Source organism: Planococcus citri, chromosome 2, assembly GCF_950023065.1.
Source record: "Planococcus citri chromosome 2, ihPlaCitr1.1, whole genome shotgun sequence".
Lineage (NCBI taxonomy): Eukaryota > Metazoa > Arthropoda > Insecta > Hemiptera > Pseudococcidae > Planococcus > Planococcus citri.
The window spans coordinates 49,476,166-49,503,715 of NC_088678.1; the positions used below are offsets into that span (position 1 = coordinate 49,476,166).

At 32.7% G+C, this 27,550-nt stretch overlaps 1 protein-coding gene across 3 annotated transcripts; it reads left to right on the plus strand.

Moving 5' to 3' along the window:
• The first annotated feature begins 3,094 nt into the window (after positions 1–3,094).
• On the plus strand, positions 3,095–27,291 carry Vmat (Vesicular monoamine transporter). Of its 3 annotated transcripts, none has more exons than XM_065350962.1 (13): positions 3,095–3,305; positions 23,937–24,073; positions 24,160–24,273; positions 24,356–24,506; positions 24,581–24,639; positions 24,730–24,813; positions 24,897–25,079; positions 25,155–25,256; positions 25,344–25,518; positions 25,603–25,654; positions 25,741–25,924; positions 26,023–26,156; positions 26,253–27,291. In XM_065350962.1, the coding sequence occupies exons 2-13, from the start codon at positions 23,947–23,949 to the stop codon at positions 26,316–26,318; spliced, it is 1,431 nt and encodes a 476-aa protein (XP_065207034.1). In that variant the 5' UTR covers positions 3,095–3,305; positions 23,937–23,946; the 3' UTR covers positions 26,319–27,291. The 3 variants fall into 3 exon arrangements, with proteins under 3 accessions (XP_065207034.1, XP_065207032.1, XP_065207033.1); XM_065350960.1 differs by lacking the exon at positions 3,095–3,305 and adding an exon at positions 13,164–13,488; XM_065350961.1 differs by lacking the exon at positions 3,095–3,305 and adding an exon at positions 13,837–13,871.
• Positions 27,292–27,550: the final 259 nt, after the last annotated feature.

The window sequence follows — 27,550 nt, forward strand, 5'->3', positions numbered from 1 at the left end:
AAGGAGGGGTTCAATTTCATTGCTTAGGATCCCTGGAAGAGCCGAGAGCGAGCCGGAGCTAGAGTCTGAAAGAGCCAGATTTTTTGAGGAGCTAGAGCCAGAGCAAAGAGACAAATAAATGAAAGTGCAGAAAAACATCAAGAGCACTCTTGCAAAAGAGCTCCTTATTCTACTCAAGAGAGTGATCACCATAAGGAGTGTTCAACCTGGAAAGAGCTGGAGGCGAGTGAGAGCCCACAAAATTTTTCAGGCTCTTTGGCTTCCTAAAAGTATGTAGGTAGAAAAAAAGTAAAAAATGCGCACAATTTTATCAAAAATTCAACTTTCAACTCACTTTTGTGAAAAAAATGAAGAATTTCTACATTTGTTTTCTCATTGTTAGGATGATTTTGAAGGCTGTATGAATGCTTATAGTTGCAAATCGTTTGTATTTTTTCAGAGATAGTTTGCATTTGTAAGTCATGATGGAGGTCTTTGTTTCTGCTGTATCACACAGTACATTGATGATTCCGATTCTACTAATAGTATAAGATGTTTGTTCTGCATCCGCAGAACTTTTTTATACCTATTCGATGGTGTTGCAGTGCCCCATAGTTGGCAACATGGCAACCATATGCCCTAACAGGTTTGATGATGGTTTTGTAAAGTAGAACTTTGTTACTTAATTTAGCTTTATGTGCAAAGAGCCAGTTCATCTTTTCAATTTTAAGTTTCATTTCATCTTGTTTTTTCTCAATGTGTTTTCCATGTTAATGTCTTGTCAATGTGAATTCCCAAATATTTCGTAGAGTTTTTTTGTGGTATCATCATGTTGTTGATGGTAACTGGTAAACTGCAGATTCTTTGAGTAGTGAAGATTTCAATATGTTCGGATTTGGATTCATTAATTTTGATACTTACACCATCTACTTAGCCATCTTTGTAAAAGGAACACAAAAAAAAAACTTTTACCAAACAAATTTTACATCACATTTTTTCAACTTGAGAGGAGAAGAATCCAGGTAAAACTTTTATTTTCAGTTGAGAATAAAAATGTTCCACATTTTTTCAGGGGGGGGGGTCAAGTGGTATCTTGATGTATTTAGCGCTTTTACGTAATATTAATTTATTTTAAACTAGAGAGCTCCGCTCCCTGAGTTGCCCCGCAGCCCCAACCCTCGGCTCGTGCCCTCGCTCCACTCGGGCTGCTCGCCTTGCACCCCATAAACAAATAAAAATATTTCTCCTGAAAATTCCAAAATTCAAAATCCCTATAAAACTCCAAACGATTTCTGCGGAGCGAAAAATCCCTCTACCTGTGGAGAAATCCCTGCATCTGGCAACCCTGGCGTTCTATGCATGTTTGTTCCTTACAAACACAACCCTGAAAAAAAACTAGTTGGTGTGGTAGCTCCGCCCACAACGAAGCACCGCAACGTAACACCGCGTTCCTTTCAAACGCGATTTTCATAACGTTTTTTTGATTTTTTGGGCCTTGAATTTCAATTTTTTCCCAAAATATTCTTTGACTATCTAGAGTGCAAAAGGAATCGATTTTGTAAAAAAATCGCGAAAAAGGTTCATTGGGAGATGCTGGGCGATTGAAAGTACCTAGGTATGTTTTATTCAAAGATCTTTTAATTTATAGACTATTAGCAAAGCTCAAAATTCATTTTTGCCAGGGTTCTCAATCTCAAACTAGAGGTTCTTTTCAAAATCAAATAATTTTGTGACCATCTTCTTATAATGGATAATGGTATATGTATTTGAAATTGAACAGCTGATTTACACGTACCACGTACATGATAGTGGATAGGTATCAAAAAATCAACTAAGCCAAAAAATTAATTTTTTTTTGAAACATTACAATTTTTTTCAAATTTTTTAGATTTTGAGCTTGAGCTCTCACAGGAGAGGGGGGCCGGCATCGATTTAAAAATATGAAGTTTTTCCTATGCCTTTGTCGAAGTCATTTGATCATGATTTTTCACTACGCTGAGGCTCCATCGAATAACCTAACCTATCTAATATCTTCCTATGTGAAGTGTAATGAGATGTTTTGCCTTTGAAAGCTATAGCTATACATAATTGCATTAATAATTCTATGCCCTACTTACAATACCTACCTTGCAGGAAAAATGCATCCACTTGCTCCTAATCTAAAGGAAATTACGCATGCCTACAGCTGCTTTTCATCATGAAATACTTATATCCTTTGCTTAATCACCTCGTCTTACCCTTTTTCAATTTCATCTGAAATTATACCATTGATTATCCTAATAGGTATCTAACGTTCAACTTATATGCCATTTATATTTCATTCTCGTTCTTAACTGGAAAAAACTGCATACCTGCGTACGTCGAGCATTCAACAATTTAGGCACGAAAGAATTTTTATGTTAGCGCAGTTATATAAGTTTAGCAGTCTTTATTAAATGCAAAAATACGTACCTACTGACGATTACTTCAGCATTCGTACGAATATGTGCAATATTGAGACAAAAAATTGGAATAAGTAGGTACCTAATTTTTGTTACAGGCTCCATGTACTTAGGTATAGGTATTTTATATACAGACTCCTTCGACGATAAATAATTAAAAAGGGAAGTAATCAGTTAATCACCTTATAGAAATAATACAGTACCTATAGGTATTACCATCTATTGCATGAATGAAGTCGAGAGGTGAAAAAAATCATAATAAAATTCCGCCTCGTCGAAGACCTATTTTAATTTACGAATTACCTACGGTTGGTCGAGCTTTCAAAATACCCGTTCGAATCAGCGTAAACTATTTTAATCGTTTTCGAATAATTCATAAACTAGATGCTTTCGGAATTCACTCTCTACCTATAATTTTTACACTCTTATATCAACAAGTGTTACATTTTGATAAATTACGAAGGTGTGGATATGTACAGCGAAGCAACAAAGACAACTTGGCCTAACCTAAACCGAAATGAAAGAAGGAAAAAAAAGGAGAGAAGAAGCATAGTTTTATAATAAAAGCAGAACGGAGGAAATGTGGGTGTTGCAACCGCATCTACGAATTTTTTGGGGGAGGAGGTGCTTGAAAATGATGAAGAGGGTCGCGACTGCGTGACTATCAGTAAATGGGACTTCGTCATTTCGACAAGATTTCAGACTCCGTTCAGATTTCGTATTGTAATCCCATTGCGTTGGGTTGTTCGCCGGGGCCCATTTATTATAATCTTTTTTTTTTTTTACTTACGTTTTTAGGGTTATCGGTAAGTTCAGTTTCGAGACATGAATTTGTTTATTAAACACTTGTAGCTGGTTGTTCGTTTCGCGTATTGAGATATTGAGGTGAGTTATGTATAATGTTCTGTTTTACGTTGGTAGGTAGGTACTTGAATAGGTAGATCGAAGCTATTGTAATGATGGATTTTTTTATTCGTGCGAGTATTTTATGCAGAGGGATTAATTTTTATAAGGGGAAGTATCGATATATTATTGAAAAGAGGGAAGTTTCAAAAAATAATGAGATTACGTACTGACTCGAAAAGGATGCATATTTTCAACAGTGTAATGTGACCAATGAAGCATACTTTTTCAATGCATACAATTTATATTTTATGCATAAATAATTTAAACAAATTCGATTTATTTATCATTTTTTTCAAATTTTAATTACCTATCTATATACCTACTCACTTGTGTTTGTGATTTTATGATTCTAATGCTCAACGATGCTCATAACTTTTTGTTGAAATATCAGCTAATGTCTTATTCGTTGGCCTCTGAAGTATTTTTCAAATCATCTAAAACAATTAAAATCAAACAGCTACGAATGGAACAATATCTATACGTACCGACCTATACCTATCAAATAGAATATTTCTATCGTACCTATAAAAAGAGGAAATCAACTCGAATAAGTTACACTGTGACGATATATGGTGGTTAAATTAGCTTTAGCTATCGCGTATCCAGCTATACCTTCGAGTATACCTATATCGAAGTAAACTAAAAATTCCTCGCGTTTGAAATAGTTTTCGAAATGGGATTCACAAAAACGTCGGTAAACACGAACGGAAGATCAACATACAAACAGCTTATTACATAAATGAAGGCGCCTATTCTATAGGTATAGCGAATACGTTTATGAATGATGGTAACGGAAATTATCAAAAGCATCTAAGGAGATCGCAGCAAAGCTGACGACCGTCTCTCATACCTATAAATGTTTTCCACTCCTCCGTATTTTCTATTTTACTATCACTTGTGTGTGTGTTGAGAAAGTTGCGTAGATAAATCAAAATTATTTTCAATTTCCAATATCAAACTTTTGGTATATAGTTAGGTGTATATATTTTGAGAAAAGCGTGAAAGAAATTATTTCCGATCAACAAGTTACTTACGAGTATGAACTTAAGCCTTGAATGTTAAAGATATTGGGCGTGTAAGTATTTTTACCGAAATCCATACTCGCATACGTACAAAATGAGGAATTTTTTATTGTAAGCTTGGGTGGGTTGAAGTGAACAGAATTACCTACATAATGTTTTTGTGATATCTTTAGTGAAGAGGAACTTTATCGATATGAGAACCCAAGAAACCAAGATGAACAAATTTCAGTCTTTATTCAATAATTTGTGAAAATTCAATCTTTGGTTTTGTAAGGGCATACAAAGTTTTATAATTTCTAATGTATGATAACTCATAAATTTTTCTCACTTTCCCACTTTTCATAAGATTGAAAAAAATGTCAAACACTTAAAATAGGTACCTATGTACCTACATTTCTAATCATCCTACGAAGTCATTATTTATTGATACAGACTAATTCATCTTGATCGGTGATTTTTCAGTTGCAAAAATATTTACTCTCCAATGCATTAAAAACTTCTGCAATAATATCGAAACGAAAAAAAACTACTTAACGTGTTATTTTCGGAGTCAGGTGTGTAATTTTATTAATACAAATCGACATTCAGTTTTGCCTTCACCTTTCACAGCGGTTTTATTTTATTTTTGCTAAATTGACATTTAATTTTGTTGAAGCCTGTACCTATAATGGGCATAACTAATCTTGGCAAAAAAATAACAATTTTTGCTCCGTTCATAAAATCAAAAATTGTTGAAAACGTCGAAAAAATTATGTATAAACCAACTTATTTTTGGTTTCTTATGAATTTTTTTATAGGTATCTATCCTGAAATCAAAGTGTGGTGTATTTTTATTATTTTTTTCCAAAAGGAATAAGTTGGTATCTACTTTTTAAAATGAAATTCTCGAAAATTCCGATTTCATCTATAAATGCCCAAATACCTAACCAAATAATTTCAAATTCCAAAGAAGCACTCCAGTAATTTTTTTCAAGCATAAAATTCTAAAAAAAAAAAAATTTCATCATCACACCCCAACAAAACTTATTCTGAGATCCGAAGCAATCGTTTGTAAACTCAAAAGTCTGAGTCTGCTTATTTTATTGCCTTAAAGAGTCACTGGAGAAACCAAAAATCCTGAGATTTGGTGTTTATTATGTTTTTTTTCCTTTGGGAAAATCCGCTTTATGTAGAATTCTAAATCGTTCAAAAGTTTGTAGAAGTCTAATTGATGGTTTATGATCCCATAAGTCTCAGTTCACTCTTGAGAGACCTTCTGGACTTTGCCTCTTTTTTTTTTAAGGTTCCAGGTTGTTACTACTTTCATAAAATAGGTAGGTGCGTTATATTGACATTGATAACAGAAAAGGTGAAATAAAAGACATGCTTTGTTAGAATTTCGAACAAAATCTTTAGAGTTTTTACTTTTAATTAAAATCAGCTCATACAAAATTCTAATTTACAATTGTCAGAATGCTCGTCACGACGAGAAGCTTGAAATTGAGTTTCAAATTTTTAGCTCGAATTGAAAATTTCCAACACTTTTCACAGTAGATACCTAATGATTTTTTTGGAGTTTTTCAGGAAACCAATATTTTATTTCACCATCTATGCAAAAATTGATCGATATTTCACCAAAATTTTAAATGTTGAAGTTGAAAACTTTTTCACGATCTATGATCAGAAGTTTTTTGTGTCTTTTTTAAATAATTTCTTCTTAACCGGAAAATCCAAAAATCTGCTGGAAGCTCCAGAAGGCTCGAAGTTGATTGGAAGTTCGAAAATGGGGTACAAACCTAATTTCAGCTTTCTCCATTCAATTTTATTGTTTTTTTCAGCTGAAAATTTATCAAATTTAAATTTTGAAAATTTCGCCAAAATTGAAAAATGCAATCAGAGCCTAAAATTTGGCACATTGGGGTCATTTTAGATGATTTTTTGATTTTTTTCAGCCTTTTGTTTACAATCTTCGTGCAGGTTGGAACAACTTATCTTATTGTAGGTGATTTCAATGGTCTCCAGCTGTTGCTCGTGAAGAAATTATTGCCAATTTTGGTTGACAACTTTTATGAGCAAAAAATGAAGATAAAGCTCGGAAACAAATGTTTTCAAATTTATTCTCCTCCTATACACCTGCAAAAAGTTGTCTTACCAGCTGCTTGACTTTTTTTTCAGAATTACGAGTGCTGTGTATTTATTTTTTCAAAAATTAAAAAAACGCAGAAAAATCGACTCGGGTGGTTTTTTGGATTGAAATATTCATAAGAAGACCTTAGACCACTTTAAAATATATGTATACCTATACCTAGTTACCTAATTTTTAAAAAATTGAATTTCTGGCATCTGACTCAATCAAGTAGGCATATTTTATTCTTTATGGTTTTTTTTTTACCCTAACTTACTTTTATAAAAATTCTTTGAAATTCAAAAAACGATACTTATGCACCTGAAACTTTTGTTGGAGGGGGTATTTTTGCTTGCCAATTCAACCTAGTTTTGTCTGATCTGAAACTTTGATACAGGTTCAGATAATACCTATATCTTGTAAGTAGATAGGTACCTACATATAAATACATAATATTATCCATGTTAAAACTTCAGAAAGATGTAAAAAAGAGAAAATGAACTATTGCATTTTGGTTAGCGACTATAATTATATCGCCACCTACCTACTTGTTGAATTTTATGGCATTCCGGTCGATTTTCGGGTTAGATTGTTTCTCATTAATCCGAATATTTGGTCAGGTTGGTCAGGTAATATACCTACCACACAAATACCTATGTTAAACATAGCACAGAACGAGTAATGTGAACCCATGGGCAGGTATTTTGCGGATTTTAGTTCGTTAAATGTTTCAAATTTATCGCATAATATTTCAGAGATCATCTACCTATGTCATTTACTTTTACAACGATACCTATACTTAACGAATTTAGCTCGTTAAATTGAATGTCGCGAGCATATACACGTGTGTTACATTTGCGACCATCTCATTCTCATGAGAGTATCTCGATCGCCGCGGTGATTTTTAAAAAAAAAGGAAAAAAATGTAGAAATTTATTATCGTATCGATAGCCCATTTGAGGGATTATTATAGTCGATGGTGTTATATACGCTGGTTCTACACGAACGACAAAATGTTACCAAAATATAATACAAGTACACTAAATGTAAGTAGTTATAATAAATTATTTCGATTATATGTATTGCTCGAACTCACTGAAAAAAACAATACTCAAGATCAACCGAAGCGTCGAATATTTTTTATAAAAGAATGACTGAGAAATCAAGCGAACGCTTGAATGGTTATTCTATCGAGTATTAATAAAATATTAGTCTATATTCGTGGCGAATAATCTCGTATAGTTTAGCTTACCAGGTAAGTAGGTAAACTAGCAAATTATTTAACCCAGTTCTCGAGACGTTTTAAAAATGTGTTTTAAAGGTGTCAAGAATATACCTACCTATATATGTACCAACAAAGTAGGCCTTGTGAAATTAAGGGTAGGTAAAGCGAATTACAAGCCGAGGAGTGACTTTAGTGGTGTGTTTTAATTTGCAACGAGAAGTATTTTATTAATTACAAACCTCGACATTTATTAGAGAATTTCTAATTTAAAACTATGTAGTTGAAAATAAAATTATTTCAATTTACCAACGAGAAGACGTTATTTACCGGGCTGTTGAGTAAATAACCTGTAATCGCGTCGAATTATTCTTACATTACGTGAAATAATTTCAAAACTAGGCATCTATTTTATCATTTTACACGGATAACCTTTTTATTTAGCGTGTATTTATTTTCTTGCAAAAAAAAAAACGAAAACCACGCGGTGACAATTGAATAAATACCTACCTATCATTTTCTGCAACCGTTAATTTTAGGGTATAAAAAAATGAAATATTTGCAACGCGACGAGATGAGCCCGGCATTAAAGAGGAAACGTACAAAAGTTTTTGAAAAAGTTAGTACGAAAGCAAATTATAATTAAAATAGTTACCGTCGTATAAGCTTTCGAACTGTAATTTCCTGTGCTTTTCCAAATTCTTCTTTTACGTTTTATTCTTTTTGAAAAATTCTGCCCATAATAAGGGCACTTTTCATGTCAAGCGAAGAATAGTACTGTCAGGAAATGATTTTCCGACGTCAAGACAGAACGAAAGTGCAATTTCCTCAAATTTTTCTCCCCAGTTGAGTCAATTGTTACTATGATTTTTGTCAATTACAAAGATTACAAAGATTCATGTTTCGTGCGAAAGAGCGATTTCAAATTGTTACGGATTTTAATGCTAAGGTACCTACGATTTTAACCGCGTGTGGTGAGTGGAAAATTTCGAAAAGTTAATTAAAAAATTACCATCTTGAGAATGTACCTACGGTCTTGGTACATAGAGATATAAATATTGGGTAAAAGTATACCTATATGACCATTCGTGTCTCGTTTGGGTGATTGCGAATGAATTTTCGCTTCGTCATAAATTAAAACATGCACGGAAACGGTAATCAAACCTTTTACAAAACGTTTACAGTAGTGTGTCTTTTGTTCGCTGTGCTGAATGGTTCTTTTTCCAATGTTCAAAGAAAATTAATCTTTTGTAAGGCTTGTCTTTCATATCATTATGAGGTAAAATTAAGCGTTAATTTCAGTCTGCGGCGATGCTGATTGCGCTGTTCATTAGACTCGAAGATATGTTTTATTTTTACCTCAAACAATAATGCCTAAGAATTGTTAGACGTCTATTTGTCATGAAAACAGGGTAGGTTACTTCATCAAATACACAGATACATAGATAGATAGATAGATAGATAGGCAGGTAGGATTTTTTGAATTGATAAATTCCACTAAATTTCTGGTGAATTTTGTATGGATACGAGTAGGTACTTACCTACCTGTTCAATTTGGTTGCTTATAATTGCCAGCTATAGTAATGCTAATGCTGTTTGTTGTATTTCGATCATTAATTAATTGTTTGAGTTGTTTTCTCAAGAAAGAAAGAAGAAGAAGAAAAAAAAACAGAAATCTATTCATTTATACTTGATGTGAGGAAGGGAAAGGAGTTAAACAATAATCAAAAAAACTGAGAAAGTTATGTTTTCTATGGTAAAAAATACCACTAGAAAATTTTATAGGTACCTAATTATCAGTTAGCAGAATAGGTAAAATACATACAAACTTTCTTTCATACTCTTCTTTCCTTCCATTTTTCAAAGAGAGTATTTTTATGGAGTCTGAATTTTTCAAAAATTCAAAACAATAACAAAAAAAAAAACATAAAACTTAAAAGGTGTAATTGAGCAACTGCAATTCTGGGAAGTGTCTATTTTCGTCAAATTGTAGCTAATATCGTATTGTTTCGAAATCTAGTGCTTTTCAATTCCTAAAATTTTTTTGAAATGCTTTCTCGATATGAATGAGAAAAATTTATTTCTTTTGAAAAATTTGAGTCCTTAAAATACACATTTCCTGAAGATAAAACAAAGATATAGGGCACTGAAGCTCATTTTTGGCTCTTCCACAGCGATTTAAAATTTCTGAAGAGGATTAAAAAATCGCTGAAGGCTCCAAAATGGCCTAAGATGACTAGTTGTTGATGAAATGATGACTGGGAGTTGAATTGAGAGAACTATTCGCATTGGTTCACTCAATTCGAAAAAAATCATATTTTATGAAAAAGTTGCAAAATTGCCTTTAAAAACAACAGATTTTTTCAAAAATTTGCCAAAAACCAAAAAATGAACTTTAGAATCTGAAATTTCGGTTACGAAGGTTTTACGTTTTAGGATATGCTGGTTCGATCTAGTTTGGTTTCACTGAAATAGGAGTACAGCTGTCCAATCAGTAATCACACTTCTTGACATTTTACGAATTATATAGACTTTATACTGCCTATGTTTTGACATTTTTTTGAATTGTGATTAAAAACTGAGAATTCTAGTGCCCTTCAAGGATCAAGATCTCATTTTTAGGTAAAATCATCAGATTTTGAATGTCTTATCTATTTTTTTTTAAACCCTGGAAACGGATTTTCTCGAAGTAAGTATCAGTTTTGAGGTACCTAGCCTGGTTCAAAACTTGACAATAATTACATGAATATTCAAAAAAACAGAAGAAATCATTCAAGTGAAATTGTGGAACTTTATTCTATTTTGGGTTCAAGTAGATCATGTGAAAATCTCGTGAATCTTCTGTATTTACGGCGAACTGGTTATGCAAATTTATTAACGTACGACGACACAAGACCAGCAAAACAATAATTAGTAGCCCAGTCAAATAGCGGGGAAAATGGGTGAACCCAGACATAATTGCGACCAAAGGTTTTTTTTGCGAATATTGTCTAGGGCGGTGTGGTAAACAACATACTAAAAGCCCCCGCCCCTACCCCTAGAGCTAATTCCATCCACAGTGGATCAAAGCCCCCCAAAATCAGTTTTTTGTCAAAAAATTCTGAAATGTCAACTTTTGAGTAAAATGAGCGCTGATTATTTAATCTCCTCTCAAATACCTATCAAATAAGCTATCAACCAACTCCCTAGCCCCAAGGGGGGTGCCGCTACGACCCCTCAAAGTGATGTGCATGATTTCAATAAGTTTACATTTCATGACTTTGGGACTTGGAACCTGTTCTAATCGATCAAATAAAGTCAAACTTGGGGAATGAGATTCTTTTGGGACCTAAAGTTGACCCCTAGAGTGGGGAGGGTCAAATTCAAAAATTACGGAAATGTTATTTTTTTGGAGGGGCATAATATGGTCCCAAATGAATGAAAATGGTCCAAAATCATATCATTGGTCTAGTACTCCCATTGTGATCAATATATCCAAATTTCAGCTTCCTAGGTCATCCCCCACCTATTTAGGGCGGAATTAAGGTGGAAAACTCCTCATTTTACCCCTATTTTCGGTTTTTTCCTCCTTAAAAGAAGTGGGGATGACCTAGGAAGCTGAAATTTGGATATGTTGATCACAATGGGAGTACTGACCAATGATATAATTTTTTGGATCATTTTCATTTTCATCCATTTGGGACCATATTATGCCCCTCCAAAAAAATGATCTTTCCGTAATTTTCGAATTTGACCCTCCCCACTCTAAGGGTCGACTTTAGGTCCCAAAAGAATCTCATTCCCCAAGTTTGAATTTGTTTGATTGATTAGAACAGGTTCCAAGTCCCAAAGTCATGAAATGTAAACTTATTGAAATCACATCACTTTGAGGGGTCGTAGCACCACCCCCCTTGAGGCTAGGGAGTTAGTTGATAGCTTATTTGATACGTATTTGAGAGGAGATTAAATAATCAGTGCTCCTTTGTCGAATTTTAAAAATATTTCACCATGTTTTTTGGCTCTGAGATGCATTTTACAGTGTCCTTACACAAAATTTTTTTTGCCACCCTTTCCCTTACCCCAACGTTTGAACAAAGTCGAGCTTTCATTTTATTTTTACTCTCTTATCGATGATATTTTTAATAATAAGTTACCTACCTAAAAAAATTCTGTTTTACAAAAAAATGATGGGCTTCATTTTTCACGGCAACTCAAGCAAAATGACAACAACTGACGCATTTATTATCCAACCCATCTAATTTTAAGAGATTGTTTTTTTTTTCGACGGAAATTTTTTTCTTAAAATTCGTACTTTGGAAAAAATTACTTATTGATCGATAGATGAGTATCAAGGGGGGAAAAATAGCATGAAAAATCTGTGCGGAAATCAATTAATAAAATAATTAAATCGTCGATAATGAGCTAACATCACAAAATGTGAGTGTAGGTAGCTCAGTAGGTATATCTGTTCCCAGCCTATTTTTTTTTTTTTTTTTTTTTGTCGATTCACATGAATTGTGATACGTTGGTGAATATTACAGGTACGGCCCATGCTATAATAAAACAATAATAGCTACATCTCGCCTCATTTTTTAATTTTTTTTTTTTTTTTGCTTTAACGTTGATTAAGAAAACGTGACATTGTTGCATCAAAAACTTATAACGGATAAATGAAAATGTAAAGAAAATAATGACATAATAAGCTTAAAAGCCGAATTGTCAGATTAAGAAAACACGCTAAAAGTGATTCAGAAAGTCTTGCTAAAATATATAAACTTCCCAAAAGTATACTTAAGTTGTGGTAAGCCGCAGTCGTTAATCAAAATATCCCTTAGTTATAAAGCGATTTAGAATAGCATTACCGGTAAACAACCCCTCTTTTAAAAACTACCACGGTTGGCACTTCCTCTCGATATTTCTACTCATAAATTAAAGCTCCATTAGACTTCAATCTTAAAAATGTGAGTCAACCGAATGAATATAAGAATCGAAAATGAGCACCTATTAATCATTAAGAATCATAGACCTCTTATTAGTATAAGATTATCAACCATATTCGGAAAAGGTTATCTAACTTTGATTGAAATCATACTCTTCGAGGTACTCGTATTACTTAGATATAGATTTCCTATCTGGATTAACTATCAACCACGTGTTTATTTTCCAACTACCTACCTAATTTTACTCGCACTGTGTGCTTTTAACGCGTTTTCGTTGGGAGATTTCGTTCGCCATATGTCGGCATAGGTATACTGTTGTTACTTTTTTCATTAATAAAATGGAATTATACATGAAGAAAAAGAGCAACGAAAGAAAAATAGTGTAAATGAGAAGCAGTAAAGACCGTTCCAAAGGTATATCAATCGAATAAAGTTATGGCGGTCTGTGCTTCTCTTATCAGAACGGAACCCTTAGTTTTGGTTACAAAAGGCTTTCGCTATCTCTTTTCAAAATTCCTCTGCAATCATTTCAAGCGGTTTGCTACATTAAATAACTTTCATGGTATGAGTTCTAAAACTGCTCTTGTCTTATTGCGTTCGTACTTGTAGCTAGTTGTTGAAATTTTATCAACTACATACATTCGTTGAGGTATTTCTTTTGGCTGCTGTTTTTTCCATATCACGTGCTCGCTGAAATTTCTGTTTAGTTTTATTTTACGGTTTGAATTCATATTAATAACTCTCGAACTGTTTTTCTAATATCAAGTTTAATTAATACACACCTAGGTGGATAAAAATACATCTAAAAGTTTATTTTGAATTGTTAGTGTAGGTAAATTGAGTCAAGTGTCTAATTATTTATTATGGAGATGGATGTCTGCAATTCAAATGATAGGTACGTACTTTATGTAGTATGTACTTTATTATTTACCCAATTGAAAACATTTTTAACTTAATAGTACTAACACGTAGTAGATAGGTAGAGGTAGTTAGTTATGTACCAAGGTCATTGAACTCAATAGTAAATATTTCTGACAACCTATTTTGAAAATTTGAAGAAATGTGTTAAATTTTCTACTTCAATAAAGAATTGTTGTACGATTCCTTTCGACTGACACCCCCCCCCCTTCTAGAGCTTTCCATCCGGGATTCGAGTTGTTGGTAGGTATCTGAATAAAGTAGCACAAATGCGATTTTTCTGAACGCATTGAACACAAATATGACTTTATTTTTTCAGAGAAATATCTAACGAATTAAAATGACCACCAAAAATTGGAGGTAGGTACACCTCATTATTTTTTCCCAGGGCTCGGTTTACCTATCCCTGTATGGCCATGCAGACTTAATACCTACCTAAGAGTTTGCTTCAGTGTGAAACTCTAAAGTTCAGAAATTGATCATTTTTTTCGAAGTTTTGAAAAGTTGGACGAAATATCGTGAAACTCAAAATATTAGAAATTGATCGAATCACTCGTATTAAAAAAAATAAGAGTTCAACAATTTTCTCTTGAAGTTTTCAAACCGCAGCGTCAAACCAACGCGTTACCAGTATAATTTATACAAAAATTTTCCTGTAATTTATGGAAAATTACCAGTAATTTACCAAGAATTGCCAATTTGTAATTTATCCAGAATTACCTGTTTGTAATTCAATAAAAATTAGCAATCTGTAATTATTCAGAAAAATTACCAGTAATTTATCCAATATTACCAGTAATTTACCAAAAACTACCAGTAATTTACCAAAAATCACCAGTATTTTACCAAAAATTACCAGTATTTTACCAAAAATTACCAGTAATTTACCAAAAACTACCAGTAATGTACCAAAAATTACCAGTAATTAACTAGAAAAACCAGTAATTTACCCAAAATTACCTGCAGTTTACCAAAAATTACCAGTAACTTACCATAAATTACCCGCAATTTACCAAAAGTAGCGGATTGAGTAAATTAGTAGATACGTAGTAGGCAGTAATTTTAATTTTCTGGTAAATTTCTAATAATTTTTGGAATTTTCATGCATTAGTTATAACAATTACTTACGATTTATTTTCCAGGAATTACTGGTGGTTTATCAAAAATTAGTACCTATGTACCTATGTAATGATTTACTGAAGATCATGAAAGAAATTTACATTTGCCAAAGATGAACAGTAATTCACGAAAAACGTACTCGTAAAAATCCTCCAAATGTTGGAAATTGATCCATTTTTTTCCTTTTTAAAAGTTGGACAAAATATCGTAAAATCAAGAAATTGGACTGCCGCAGCCGTTTTTTAAAATTCGCTAAAAGGAACTAAATTTCGAGCTATCAAAGTTTGTTTTTTAAATTTTTGGCGAATTTTGGAAAATGACAGTCCAATTTCTTACAACAGGAGCAAATCGTCGGGTAAAAATCCGAAAATTGGTTTCTGTACTGAAGTCAGTCCCTTTAAATCGATTACGACCACTTTCGAACTGATCTGAAGCTTCCAGCAGTTCCAGCGAAAGTGGTATTCCCTCCAACTCATTAAAATTGCTCCAGCAGCTAAAGACGAAGAAAAACTTCTTATTTACCTGCGCTATTTTGCCCTGATAACAACCTCTTTTGAACCGGTTTGAAACTTCCAGCAATCAAAAATTGAAGAAGATAGTTATTATAATCTCGTATTTTTAAAAATTTGAAATGAAATTTGCTTTGCTTGAAAACTTTTAATTTTCAAGTCACTATAAACTATAGATAGGTAAACGTCGCCAACTTATTGCATAGGTAGGTAAGTAACTGTAATGAAAATTATACGGGCTGTGACCTATATTTTCATAACCAAATGATTACGTATTAATTGAAATTTGCGATACAAAACATAGAATTTTGCGCCAAAAAGAACGAATTTACGAGGGAAAATACCTACACCCAACCAATACAGCTTTCTGTAGCTGACACGTCAACAGATTTTCATTGTTTTGTTGCTCTTTTAGCAGAATAAAAAAAAAAAAAAGACAGGCAGGTAGGTAGGTAGGTAGGTAGGTAGGTAGGTAGGTATTAGTACTCGTATTTTGTGTATGAACTCGCGAATGTCATTAAAATAGCAGCCTCGTTTCTTCGTAGCTTTTATCAAAATGTTTAAAAAATAATTTGCCTTTTTTTTGCATACCTACCAACATGGAGGGTTGATTTTTTTCCATCGTTTGTGAGATAAAATTCTCGAGAAGACCGCACACGATTACCGATGTAAATACGAATATTAAACATTGATAGAATATTGATAAAAAGAGGGAGAAAAGAAGACAGCTTGTATTCTGCGGTAAAGAGAACTTAAAGAGCTTTAAAATGAAATCTATCATTGAGCAACATATTTTTAATATCTCCATTCCAACGTAAAGTAATATTAAAAGAGTTGTCCAATCGTTGCAAAAAGTAACGGTTATATTTTTTTAAAACCAATTCTTTACAACTTTTGCCGCGTATTTTGAAATATGTACTTATCTATCAATAGGTAAATGCAGACGGAGGTACGAAAAGTATGGTTATTAAATTTCCAGCGCTTTTCGAAATATCCGCAGTCGGCGAAGAAAAGAAAAATACCGACGTAAAAAATAACGAATCAAATTTGACCCTGTGCGTATAAGTATAGATAGTTATACACGGTGATTTTTTTCTACAAGATTTGAAAAAGTATTTCGAATACTTACGTTGGCACCCTTTTTTTTTTTTTTGTTCATCTTCGTCTAAAATGTAAAAAAAAAACAAAGGAAAGAAATCAATATAAGTATTCAGAAACGAAGAAGAAAAAAAATTGATAGACATCTAACACACAATGGGAATGTATTAAATTTAGTATTGCATACACGCGTGGGTTAAATTTGGTTATGAAACGATATGGAAATAAAATTTAAAAAATGTGCGTTCAAAGTAATAAATTACTTATCGCGTTAACAGTTGACTCATTTATTTTCCATATTTTCCGGATATTTACGTTTTAGGGTCCGTATTACTCTGTTATGTTAGTCAATTCACGTACGGTCACAGTTGCTACTTTATACTAGAATATCCACTTAAAGGGCTTTCTTTACCATTATTTTCTGTAAGTGAAGTCAACCTTATTATAAGGATTCTTTCGTATACAATATTGCTGGATTAAATTATCAAGGTATTTCTAGGGGCAATGAAAATGGCATGGCGGAGCGATTTTCTTGTGTACTCGTATAGTGTTAAGGGTCGAGTATAGAGGTATGATGTGTATTAGAAAGGGTGCCAGATTTATTAAGTGAAACTCTTGTTTTCGACGAGTGATATTTGATTACTTATTTGACTGATATTATGTTCTAGTACATACATAGGGAGTCGATATTCATGCTGAAGTTAGGAGCTTGTGAACGTAAAACATTCTTAATACACGTGCAAGTTTTCGAAATGTTCATCTGTTTTTTAATTTTTTGATGAAGGTATGTAATATTTTGAAACAACAACGAATCCACAGTTCAAGGCATGGTAAACAAATTGCCAGTTTTGAAATTATTTTGAAAAGATATACCAATCTGACCCATTTTTGTTTCAGTGATTCCAAAATACCGTTACTTTAATGTGGGTAGGTATTAGGTGGGTAATTTGCATGATTTTTAATTTTTTTTTTTTTCAAAGTGAAACAGAATATACAATACACTAAACCACTTATACAAAATGTATTTCAAGAGAAACTTTCGATTTTATTGTTGAAATCAAGCCTCAATAGAACGAAAATTGGCATTTCACATCACATTATTTTTATAAATTTAGGGGTTAGGGGGTAGGAATACTTACTGAAGAATCGTATCCAAAAAAATTAATGAATTTTCGAATTCAACACTTTCGAAAATTTCGCAATGATGTACCACACGTCATTTTTACATCTTTCTGAAGTTTTAACCAGGTTTGGGACACAGATGGTGGGTTCAGAGGAGTATAGGATCAAAAAAAATTATTATTGTTTGAACTCAACGTCTTTAAATTAGGAGCATATGATAAATTATTGTGGGCCTTCGAGTACGTCTTCGTATCCTTCAGAGAAGTAGAAAAGCCATTTTAAAAATCAGTTTGTTGAAAAGTGGGAAATTCCTATGCAAAAAAATCAGCAGTAATACTAACAAGGGAAGGCATCCTGAATGGCAAAAAAATGTGTTAACCAAAAAGGCTAGATCGAAAAAGCATCTAAAATAAGCTTCATCAGACAAGATTGTAGGTACAATAAGATGCACTAAAATGCATAATTTTCTTGGTTTTTGTTGAATTTCCAAAAATCAAATTTTATGGTCAAGAATTTGAAAAAAAATCAAAAATTTTACCAAATTGACCTAGAAGGCTGAAGTTTTGTATTTGAAAATTGAAATTTTTACAAAATTTTACCAAAAATGAAGTTGGAAAGCGAAAATTTATTTTTTAGGTACCCTAATTTCAACATTATACGTATGTAGAATCATTTGGTGGTCGTTTCAAGTGGTCAAAACCTCCATCAATATGATTTTCAAAAAATAGCATAAAAATTGACCAAATTTTTAAGTGAGCCACCTGATCGATCACCCGCCATTTTTCCGAAACTGCCCGGTAAACACATAGAACGCGATACGCCAGCGAATAGAAGGCGATCATCGTATTGGCAGCCGGCGTATCGCCGGCGGGAATCGCGTTCGAATCGCCGGCGAAAATGTCCGCTTTTTCCGCAGCGGAATCCGAAGGCGATACGCCGGCGGGAATCGCAGCGATATCGCTGTTGAAATAGAACGCGATTCGAAGGCGATTCGTCGGCGGAAATCGCAGCGATATCAGAACGCGATTCGAAGGCGATTCGAAGGCGATTCGAAGGCGATAATCGCAATGATGTTTTGCTTTGGTTTTTTCCTAGTTTCTTCTCCCACATTAGAATCAGAACGTATTCTTCAATTAATTTTACGAGTAATTTACTTGTTTACATAATTAAAAATCAAGAAAACAAAATAAATAACGAGTAAATTAAGTGAAGAATGCTTTCTGATTCTGATGTAGGAAGACAAACTAGGAAATAACAAAAGAAAAAACGATGAAGTACCTATACTTGGGTAAATCACTTCACACAAGAATGCAACAACATCAATTGTAATTTATTAAAATAACCAAAAACACAAAAATTGAAGTATGGAGATTTAGAATAATTATTCTAAGTCACCATACAAAATCCATTTGAAATCATCAAAAATTTATCAGAATTCATCACTAAAAAACAGTTCAAAATCACCATGAAAAATTCCAAGCTGAATAAAAAAATTAAATTTGAATCAATACAGTGAAAAATTTATTTTAAAAATCACAAAAAAGTGTCAAAAATTGCTAAAAAAAAAATTCATTAGAAATAATCACAAAAAAATTCCAATCTGACTCATCGCCGAAAAATTTATTCTATGTACACACCACGAAAAAAAATTGTTCGTTATCACTCCAAAAAAATTAATCAAAATTCAACACCAGAAAACCAATTTGAAATAAACACGAACGAAAAGATAAAAAACAAGGGATCAGCGGGTCCGCTGATCGAAGATAGTTTTTGCGATTGCGTTTTGTGTTTCTTTTCATGAGAAATCGTAATTTATTCAACTCAACTAGTGAGTAAAAGTGATTTTCGACGAATTTTGAGGTGTATTGGGAATTGTCGAGCGAAACGAGGGAAATAAACCTCAAAATTCGTCGAAATCTCGAAAATCACTTCTACTCCCGGGTTGAATAATACATCATGATCATGAGAAGGGAATTTTTTGTTTTCAACTTCGCCGTTTTGTATCATTGTCGTTTGGCCAGTTTGGCAATTGGCATATGAAAAAAGGGACCTCAAATTGCTAAAATTTAATATAAGAAATAAGAAATAACTTTGACAACAATTCTGTTTCAACTTTCATTGTGTTATTTCATTTAAGCTACACAAAAAAATATGAAAATGTAATTTATTTCAGTTTATAAATTCAGTCTCGCAATCGGTTTCTACAAATACTAATCGTTGATTGGTTTTATAGAAACGCTATTCTCTGATTGGTTATATTTTCAAATACTGTACGCTGATTGGCTATTGGCTTTCGGCAATAAGTTTAAAATTCACGATTTTCATGGAGTCTGAATCGGACGAAAAGTGAAAACAATATAGTTTTTCGCGACCAGCAACACAACATTCTGCTCCTTATTGCATGCTTGCGTAAGAACATCTGAATGCTCACTCGATTGAACGCGAAACAAATGCGAAAATCGCATGAAAAATATTGTAAAAGAACTCTACTAAATTCGCCTTCTATTCGCCGACGAATAGACCGCGGAAATCGCGCTGAAAAAAATGAAAAAGATCGTTGCGAAATTCGTAGGCGTATCGCCGGCGGATTCAGAAGTGTTTTTTTCAAATTTTTTCAGCGACTCGCCGGCGGATAGAACGCGAGTATCGCGTTGAAAATATCACTGCTGAATCCGCCGGCGATACGCCTACGATTTTCGCAACGAGTTTTTTCATTTTTTTCACTGCGATTTCCGCCGTCTATTCGCCCGCGATACGCCTACGATTTTTGCAACGAGATTTTTCATTTTTTTTCACTGCGATTTCTGCCTTCTATTCGCCGGCGAATCGAACGCGATTTTCGCGAACGCGATTTCCGCCGGCGATTCGCGTTCGGTGTGTTTACCGGGTGGTTTCTACTAGTTTAGAACTGAGTTCAGAACTAGCTACATAGGTACGTAATATTTCTCCAGCGATAACTCCAACATTGATTGGATAAAATTTTGTGGAGATTTCAACCTTCAAAAATCTGCTGTTCAAAATGATTCGAAATCGTTTTTAATCCATTCGGAGGCTTAAAAGTAGGGCACAAAATTTCAACTTTATAATATATGTATAGGTCAATTTGGTAAAATTTTGATTTTGTCATTTTTGACCCAAAATTTTTAAAAATTTACCAAAAATTGAAAAATGCACTTTGACAACTGAAATTTTGGCTGCAACGATCTATTTTTGTATGCCCTTCTAATTTAACGATGTCTGCTGGTTAAAAAATTTTCTTCTGGTAGGGTATAGTTCCCTCTCGTGAACATAATCCACCATCAAAGCTTTTATTATATAAAAATCAAACAATTTTTTTTTGAAATCAGTGAGGAAAAAACGTCAAATGATGCGGATGAATTTTTAAAACCAGTACCTCAATTTTTTCACACTTCTTGCAAATTATGGGATCTGCAATTCCATTCATCATTCGTGTTAATAAAATTGCATAACCAGTTTGCCGTAAAAACGCTATTGAGCAACTATACATCAAATCGATGCATTACATAAATGATGTATCCCGAAGAAAAAAAGTCTACGAATTCTGACCACATTCAGCAGAGATCTTCATTTTGAGTTGAGAGAGACCTTCTCAGAAAAAAAGTTAAGCTTCGGAGATGCCCCTGGAGAGAAGAAATGATCCTTCATAGAGAGGACATTTTCAAAAAAATCTTGGTTTTTTCGCTCCTGTCGGTACCCAACCTGTTTTGGGAAAAATGGTCCACTCCTAAATGAAAAAAATTTGAGATTCTGCATCGGGTCAAAATCCCAAGACCACTTTCATTGTTCCACTGAGTGTTGAAAATTTGCAAATTGCTCATTTTTGGATAAATTCGTGTTTTGAAACGTTTTTTTTCGCAAATATTTCGCATTAATTTTGCCAAAATATTGATAGATATGTTTCCTCAAACTGGAGAAATATTTTGGAACGCAGTGGTAGCAATTTTTTGGTCATTACCGTCAATATCAAACTATCAAGAAAAACGGTCAAAAAGTTATCACGTTTTTTGAAAATTGGCAAAAATGACCAAAATCTTCTATTTGAGGACTCATATCTCTTGTCCAAGAAGACTCTCAGAGATAAATTTTTTTCCCAAGTGAATTTCAAATAAAAATGAGTATATCCACTGAATTTGGTCGAAATTCCCCGGACTTTTTTTGCGATCCGCTACAATCTAAATAATTACCTACCAATGAATTAAGAATAAAAATGCATCATTTTACGATAGGCTATTAAATGTAAGATGAAAATAGCACCAACTGCAAATATATAGCTATCTACATGGGTACTTATGCCTATTTTAAAATACAATGTATAGGAGTAGGTACATTCCCAAATATATAAGACACCGAATAAAATTCTCAAATTGAAAAATGAATGAAAAAAACATCATGTCGAATAAGCCTTTTGAATTAATCTGATTTTTAAATTTCCAGTGTATTCGAGTTAAGTATACGTAGGTAGGTAGGGTATATTGGGAAAGAATATGAAAAAGAGGGAAAGATTGAAAATAATGGTGAAACGATGATTCCGCCAAATTGTCAAGTTCCTTTCTTTCTAAATCCTATTACAAAATTCCCTTGTTACCTTATTATATGCTATTAAGTTCCCAATTTACTTATATGTATTTCAAAATGATACGGATTGAGGGAAAAATATCTTCCGATATAAGTAATTAAAATTTATTTGAAATTAGAGCATATTATACTTATATGTATGTACAAATATTTAATAGGTACCTATCGAGAGTTTAAGTCAAATCACGCCGGTATTTTTGAGAACTTACCTAAGTAATCAAATTATTACTTAGATGCATTGCACAATTATATTTGAGTAAAGAGATCACATCTCATCTCATATCTCACCGTGTGTTTTTCGTCAAAACAATGCTTCGATTTCAGCTGCCTTAATGCAGAAAATTTTTGGGTCAAATTACGAATAAATACGTTTTTTATCGTACAATAATTCGAAATATATACTCTAATCACATTTGAAAGGTAATCGAAAACATTAATTAATTTTTTCCACCAAATTTTAAACTTGAAATTTATTCGAGAATATCGACGAGGCACAAAACTCCCTTTAACCTTATTTCACCCAAGTACGATAATATCGAAAGAAAAGCACAACAAGTTTCCAAAGACACGAGAATGAAAATTACTTCGTTATACAATATGAAGTACCTAACTAATTCTTTTCGTTTGGAAAATTTTCCCAATATTTTATAAAGTAGATATCCTTTTTTAATTATTGTTTGTTCCGAATAATTACTTTATAAGTTAAACGAACAAAAAACTTGCCTCAGCGTAAGGCAAACAATATCTCAATCCCCATAACTCTTTCTATAGATATACCTACGCGTAAAAAAAAACCATCTACACTTTGGCCAACAAAACAACAAGTAGGTACCTCTATGATACCTACAACAAAGTAATACAATTCACGTAGGTACCTAATGAGTAAAAATCGTAATCGTGAAACAGATTTTTAATTTTCAACAGGTGTTTGGTGGGCTTTCGAGAAATAAAGTAATTAAATGGTGAAAAAGTTGGCGGTATGCGCTTTCCAAGGTATTAATAAAATTTATGAAAATCAATATAGCCACGTTTATAGATACCTACCTGTTGAGTAAATATGTAGTACATATAAATAGGTGGGGAGGGGTGTATGTGTATACCTATACGTACGTGAACATTATGTAAAATGGTATGTATAGGTAGGTACGAAAGCGTAATGGAAACCTGTGAAGTGAATGATATCAAACATACTGTTCTCTCGATTTCAAATGAATATTATTTTTAAAGGGGTGATTGATGTATGGTGCAGAGACGTAAAGTATATTTTCAACAACAATTCGGTTAAGCTTATTGTGTTGTTGATTGTACTGTCAACCGCAGATATGAATTAAATTTTGAAATATATCTTCTCATCAGCTTTCCTATTAACAGTGTATGAAACAGGTCACAACAACTTAAATCAAGACCTTATCCATTTTATATTTACACTTTAATTTCATCGGTTAATAATTCATTTTTTTTCGCGGAAATTGTTGTCATTGTATTGATTTTGGGGGGATTGAATAAACTTGATGCTTGAGGTAGATTAAGTATTCGATAAAAAAAAGTCTGTGCATTTTTTTTTTCAAACAACGAAGGATAATGTATGAAGAAAAGGAATTAATTGCAATAGGTCTACAGGTAGGCAATCACTTCGGTACACATTCGTTATATTTTTTTCAAATTTTAGAAGGTCTAGGTAGGCACATACTCATCTTAAACAAAGCTCGCATTGCAGAAATCTTCTTCTTATCGGCCATAGGGTGTCCACTGTCCAAGAATGAGGGAATTTGATTTTATAGATTTTCAGGAAAAAAAAAGTTTATAAAACAAAAAACTGAACTGGCAATATTTCCTTGGAAATATTTTATTCCATTTTTTCTTAGAAAATACTTTCAAACATTTCAAAAGAAAATATTGATTTTTAATTATTATAAAAATGAGCCTGCAAGATGATAATGAAAAAAGCTAATGACCTACGTTCTTGGTATTTTTTTTTCAGTGCCACGAAAATGGATGAGCCTAAAACAGCGACCAAAATAGAGGGTTGGTTGCAGCGATGCAGGGAGTCCAGGAGACTGGTGTTGATAATCGTGGCGATTGCTTTATTATTAGATAATATGCTTTTGACAACTGTGGGTTAGTACATTTTACATACTTATTTAATACATTATATCACCTATGTAATTTACAGAATTTATTCGATTTTTTTTTTTGTAATTTAGTTCCAATCATACCGGAATTTTTATACGACATAAAGCATCCGAATTTACCATTGACTAAGGAACTTCCTATACGACCAGTGGTGACTACGACTACGAATGATACAGCTATAATTGGTAATGATTCGATTTATTATGCTTATTTTCTCGACTAACTTTTATTTCTTATATTTTGTACCTATCTACCAATTTTTTTTAGGAGTTAACGCTACGTTAGCACCTTTACAAAGAGAAATGGAAGAAAGGCATCGTGATTTGATGCACGAAACTGTTGAAGTTGGTTTGATGTTTGCATCTAAAGCATTTGTCCAGTTAATAGCCAATCCCATCGTGGGTCCTTTGACACATAGGTAATGATAAAACATGTTGAAACTCTCGATTTGAGACAGCCAAAAGTTAATAACTTTTGCTTTTTTTTTCTCAGAATAGGATATAGCATACCTATGTTTGCTGGATTTATAATCATGTTCATATCAACTCTTAGTAAGTATTATAGCTGTTTTTTCTTTTAGCAAGTTTTTGAAAAAAAATATGAAATTACAATTACTGGTGATTGTAATATTATTTTCACAGTATTTGCATTTGGAAGAAGTTATAGCGTTTTGTTTCTGGCCAGAGCATTGCAAGGTGTCGGTTCCTCTTGTTCAAGTGTATCAGGTGAGAGCAGATTCTTATATCCTCACGATTCATGATAATAATGATAGGTAATGAGTAATGAAATATTTTCATCTACTTTATAGGTATGGGTATGCTAGCTGAACGATATCCAGATGATGAAGAGAGAGGAAACGCGATGGGTATAGCTTTAGGAGGTCTAGCTCTAGGAGTTCTAATCGGACCGCCTTTCGGCGGAGTCATGTATGAATTTGTAGGGAAGACAGCACCCTTCTTAATTCTATCAGCTTTGGCATTAGGAGACGGATGTGAGTATAAAGAGCAAAATCAGATTCTATAGAATGTAATAGAAAAGATTCTCTAGCTTGTGGTTTGTTTTCAAGGCTTACAATTGTTGGTTTTGCAGCCTGGAGTTAAACAACAAGATGTAGAACCACCTACACTAAAGTCATTAGTGTCTGATCCTTATATTATTATGGCAGCAGGTACCTAATAATATAATCAAAAAATTGTAGTTTTTCATGGTTTCGCGTAGCTTATTTATGCAATTTTTTTCATGTGTGTAACAACAGGTGCCATAACATTCGCTAATACAGGAATTGCGATGCTAGAACCATCTTTGCCTATTTGGATGATGGACACAATGGGTGCAGTTCGTTGGAAGCAGGGTGTAACTTTTTTGCCCGCCAGTATTTCATATTTAATAGGAACAAATTTATTTGGACCATTGGGTCATCGAATGGGAAGGTATTGATCGAGTTTTAAATTCGAGATAAATTTTCATAAGTGTGTACTTACAACAAACGTTCAATATTTAATTTTCTTTTTTAGATGGTTGGCATCAATGTTGGGCCTAATTATAATTGGCGTTTGCCTATTAATGGTATGTTGTATATAGTATTGGAAAAATTTAATTTTAGCGAATATAATTATTCAATTCTGAAAGCTAATTCCGTGAAATAATTGCAGATACCAATGGCCAGAAGTATAAACCATTTAATAATACCTAACGCCGGATTAGGTTTCGCTATTGGTATGGTAGACAGTTCGATGATGCCAGAACTAGGGTATTTAGTGGATATTAGACATTCTGCTGTGTACGGAAGTGTTTATGCTATCGGTGATGTAGCATTTTGTTTAGGATTTGCCATAGGTGAATTAGATGCTTACCAGTTGCATTAAATTTGATCAATGAAAATAAATGGTTCAGTTTTAGAATTTACCTACTTACTCAAAACTTTTTTTGCACAGGTCCTGCTCTCAGTGGAACTTTGGTAAACAGCATTGGATTTGAATGGATGTTATTCGGTGATGCGATACTATGTTTTATGTATGCTCCTCTAATGTATTTCTTGAGATCACCACCTACAAAAGAAGAAAGAAAGGTGAATTTTCAAACTACCAAATTATGAAATTACCTTAATTACTTTTCAAACGTTAGGTACCTATCATTACTATTCGATGATATTTTATTTTTACAGACATTAATTGGAGAAAAATCATCGGTACGATATATAAATTATCAAAACGACGAAGAAGATGAATAAATTGAACAATCAATGAAAATTTTTGGACTGCATATTTTCTTTGATTTTTTTTTCTAACCCGTATAACTTATAATTTAGTATCCTTTATTTTTTATTGATGTGTCGATATACTATTATATTATACTTACAACCTCTGATCTGATGTACATAATCGTATAATCATACATCGCGATTAAGAACATATGAGATGGTACTTCTCATATTCGTTTAATTCTAATGTTAATTTATTGAAATGATTTTCAAAAATTATTTCATAGGACAAATAAGAAATGCATTGAAAATGAAATCGTGTAAAATCGTTTCATTAAAATTTAATCGTAAATGCGAGTGGTTACCTTTTTATTGTTATTTCAATGTTTATTGTTAAAGAATAAGTAAGCACATTTTTTTGTTTTTGTTTTTTATGTTACACTTCACAACGTTTGTTTTTAAAAATTTTTAGATCAACAGCTGGTGTAATGGAACAATATGTTAGACTTGTTTTTTATTTTATTATTACCCTATTGTTATATTATATAAATGACTTTCCTAATTTATTTTTCTGACTTTCTAACTTATTGAAAATTGAAAACGAATCAATCCAGTTCTTGTAGCAAAAAAATCCAAACATCCGTTCCCTGAAAAATTGTTCGACCTGTTCTTCCCTGGATGAAAGAAATTGTTATTTCATAAATAATATGTGTTAGTTAACGAATGCAAATAATTGCTGAATAGACAATAAATAATTTTAATCTTTAATATTTTTATTACTTAAGTTCTGCTTAACGGTAATAATATAAACACTTACGTAAGTATAAAATAAGAATTTAACCTAAGGCCTAATCATTAAGTGATTGATTGTATTTTCTTTAATAGAATGACAAAAAAGTTTTAATTAATATGTTTTAATGACGCTTTTAATCATAAGATTTACGACAGTGCTTATACTTCAATGATATATACTGTGAATAATAAACATTTAAGAGCTTGAGAAGTTAATTTGTTGCTTTGTTAGTACCATACCATACCTACCTATTATTCGGTCCTGGGCTAGAGCTTGCAATTAGCATGACCAAAAATTTGGGTTTGTGTTTGGAATATAGTTTTCATTTAATGGTGATCATTTTATGATTTCTGATTTTCCTCCTTCTCCTTCACCACATACCTACACAATATGTTCGCCTAGATATTAGGTACATATATCATTTTCCTCTTAATTAATAATTTATTCTTAGAGTCAAGAATTTGAATTA

Coding starts and splice junctions, on each gene's coding strand:
- Vmat (XM_065350960.1), top strand. CDS start 13,457: ATGGAGATGGATGTCTGCAATTCAAATGATAG. Junction 24,274..24,355: donor GAATGATACAGCTATAATTG/GTAATGATTCGA, acceptor AATTTTTTTTAG/GAGTTAACGCTACGTTAGCA. Junction 24,640..24,729: donor CATGTTCATATCAACTCTTA/GTAAGTATTATA, acceptor TTATTTTCACAG/TATTTGCATTTGGAAGAAGT.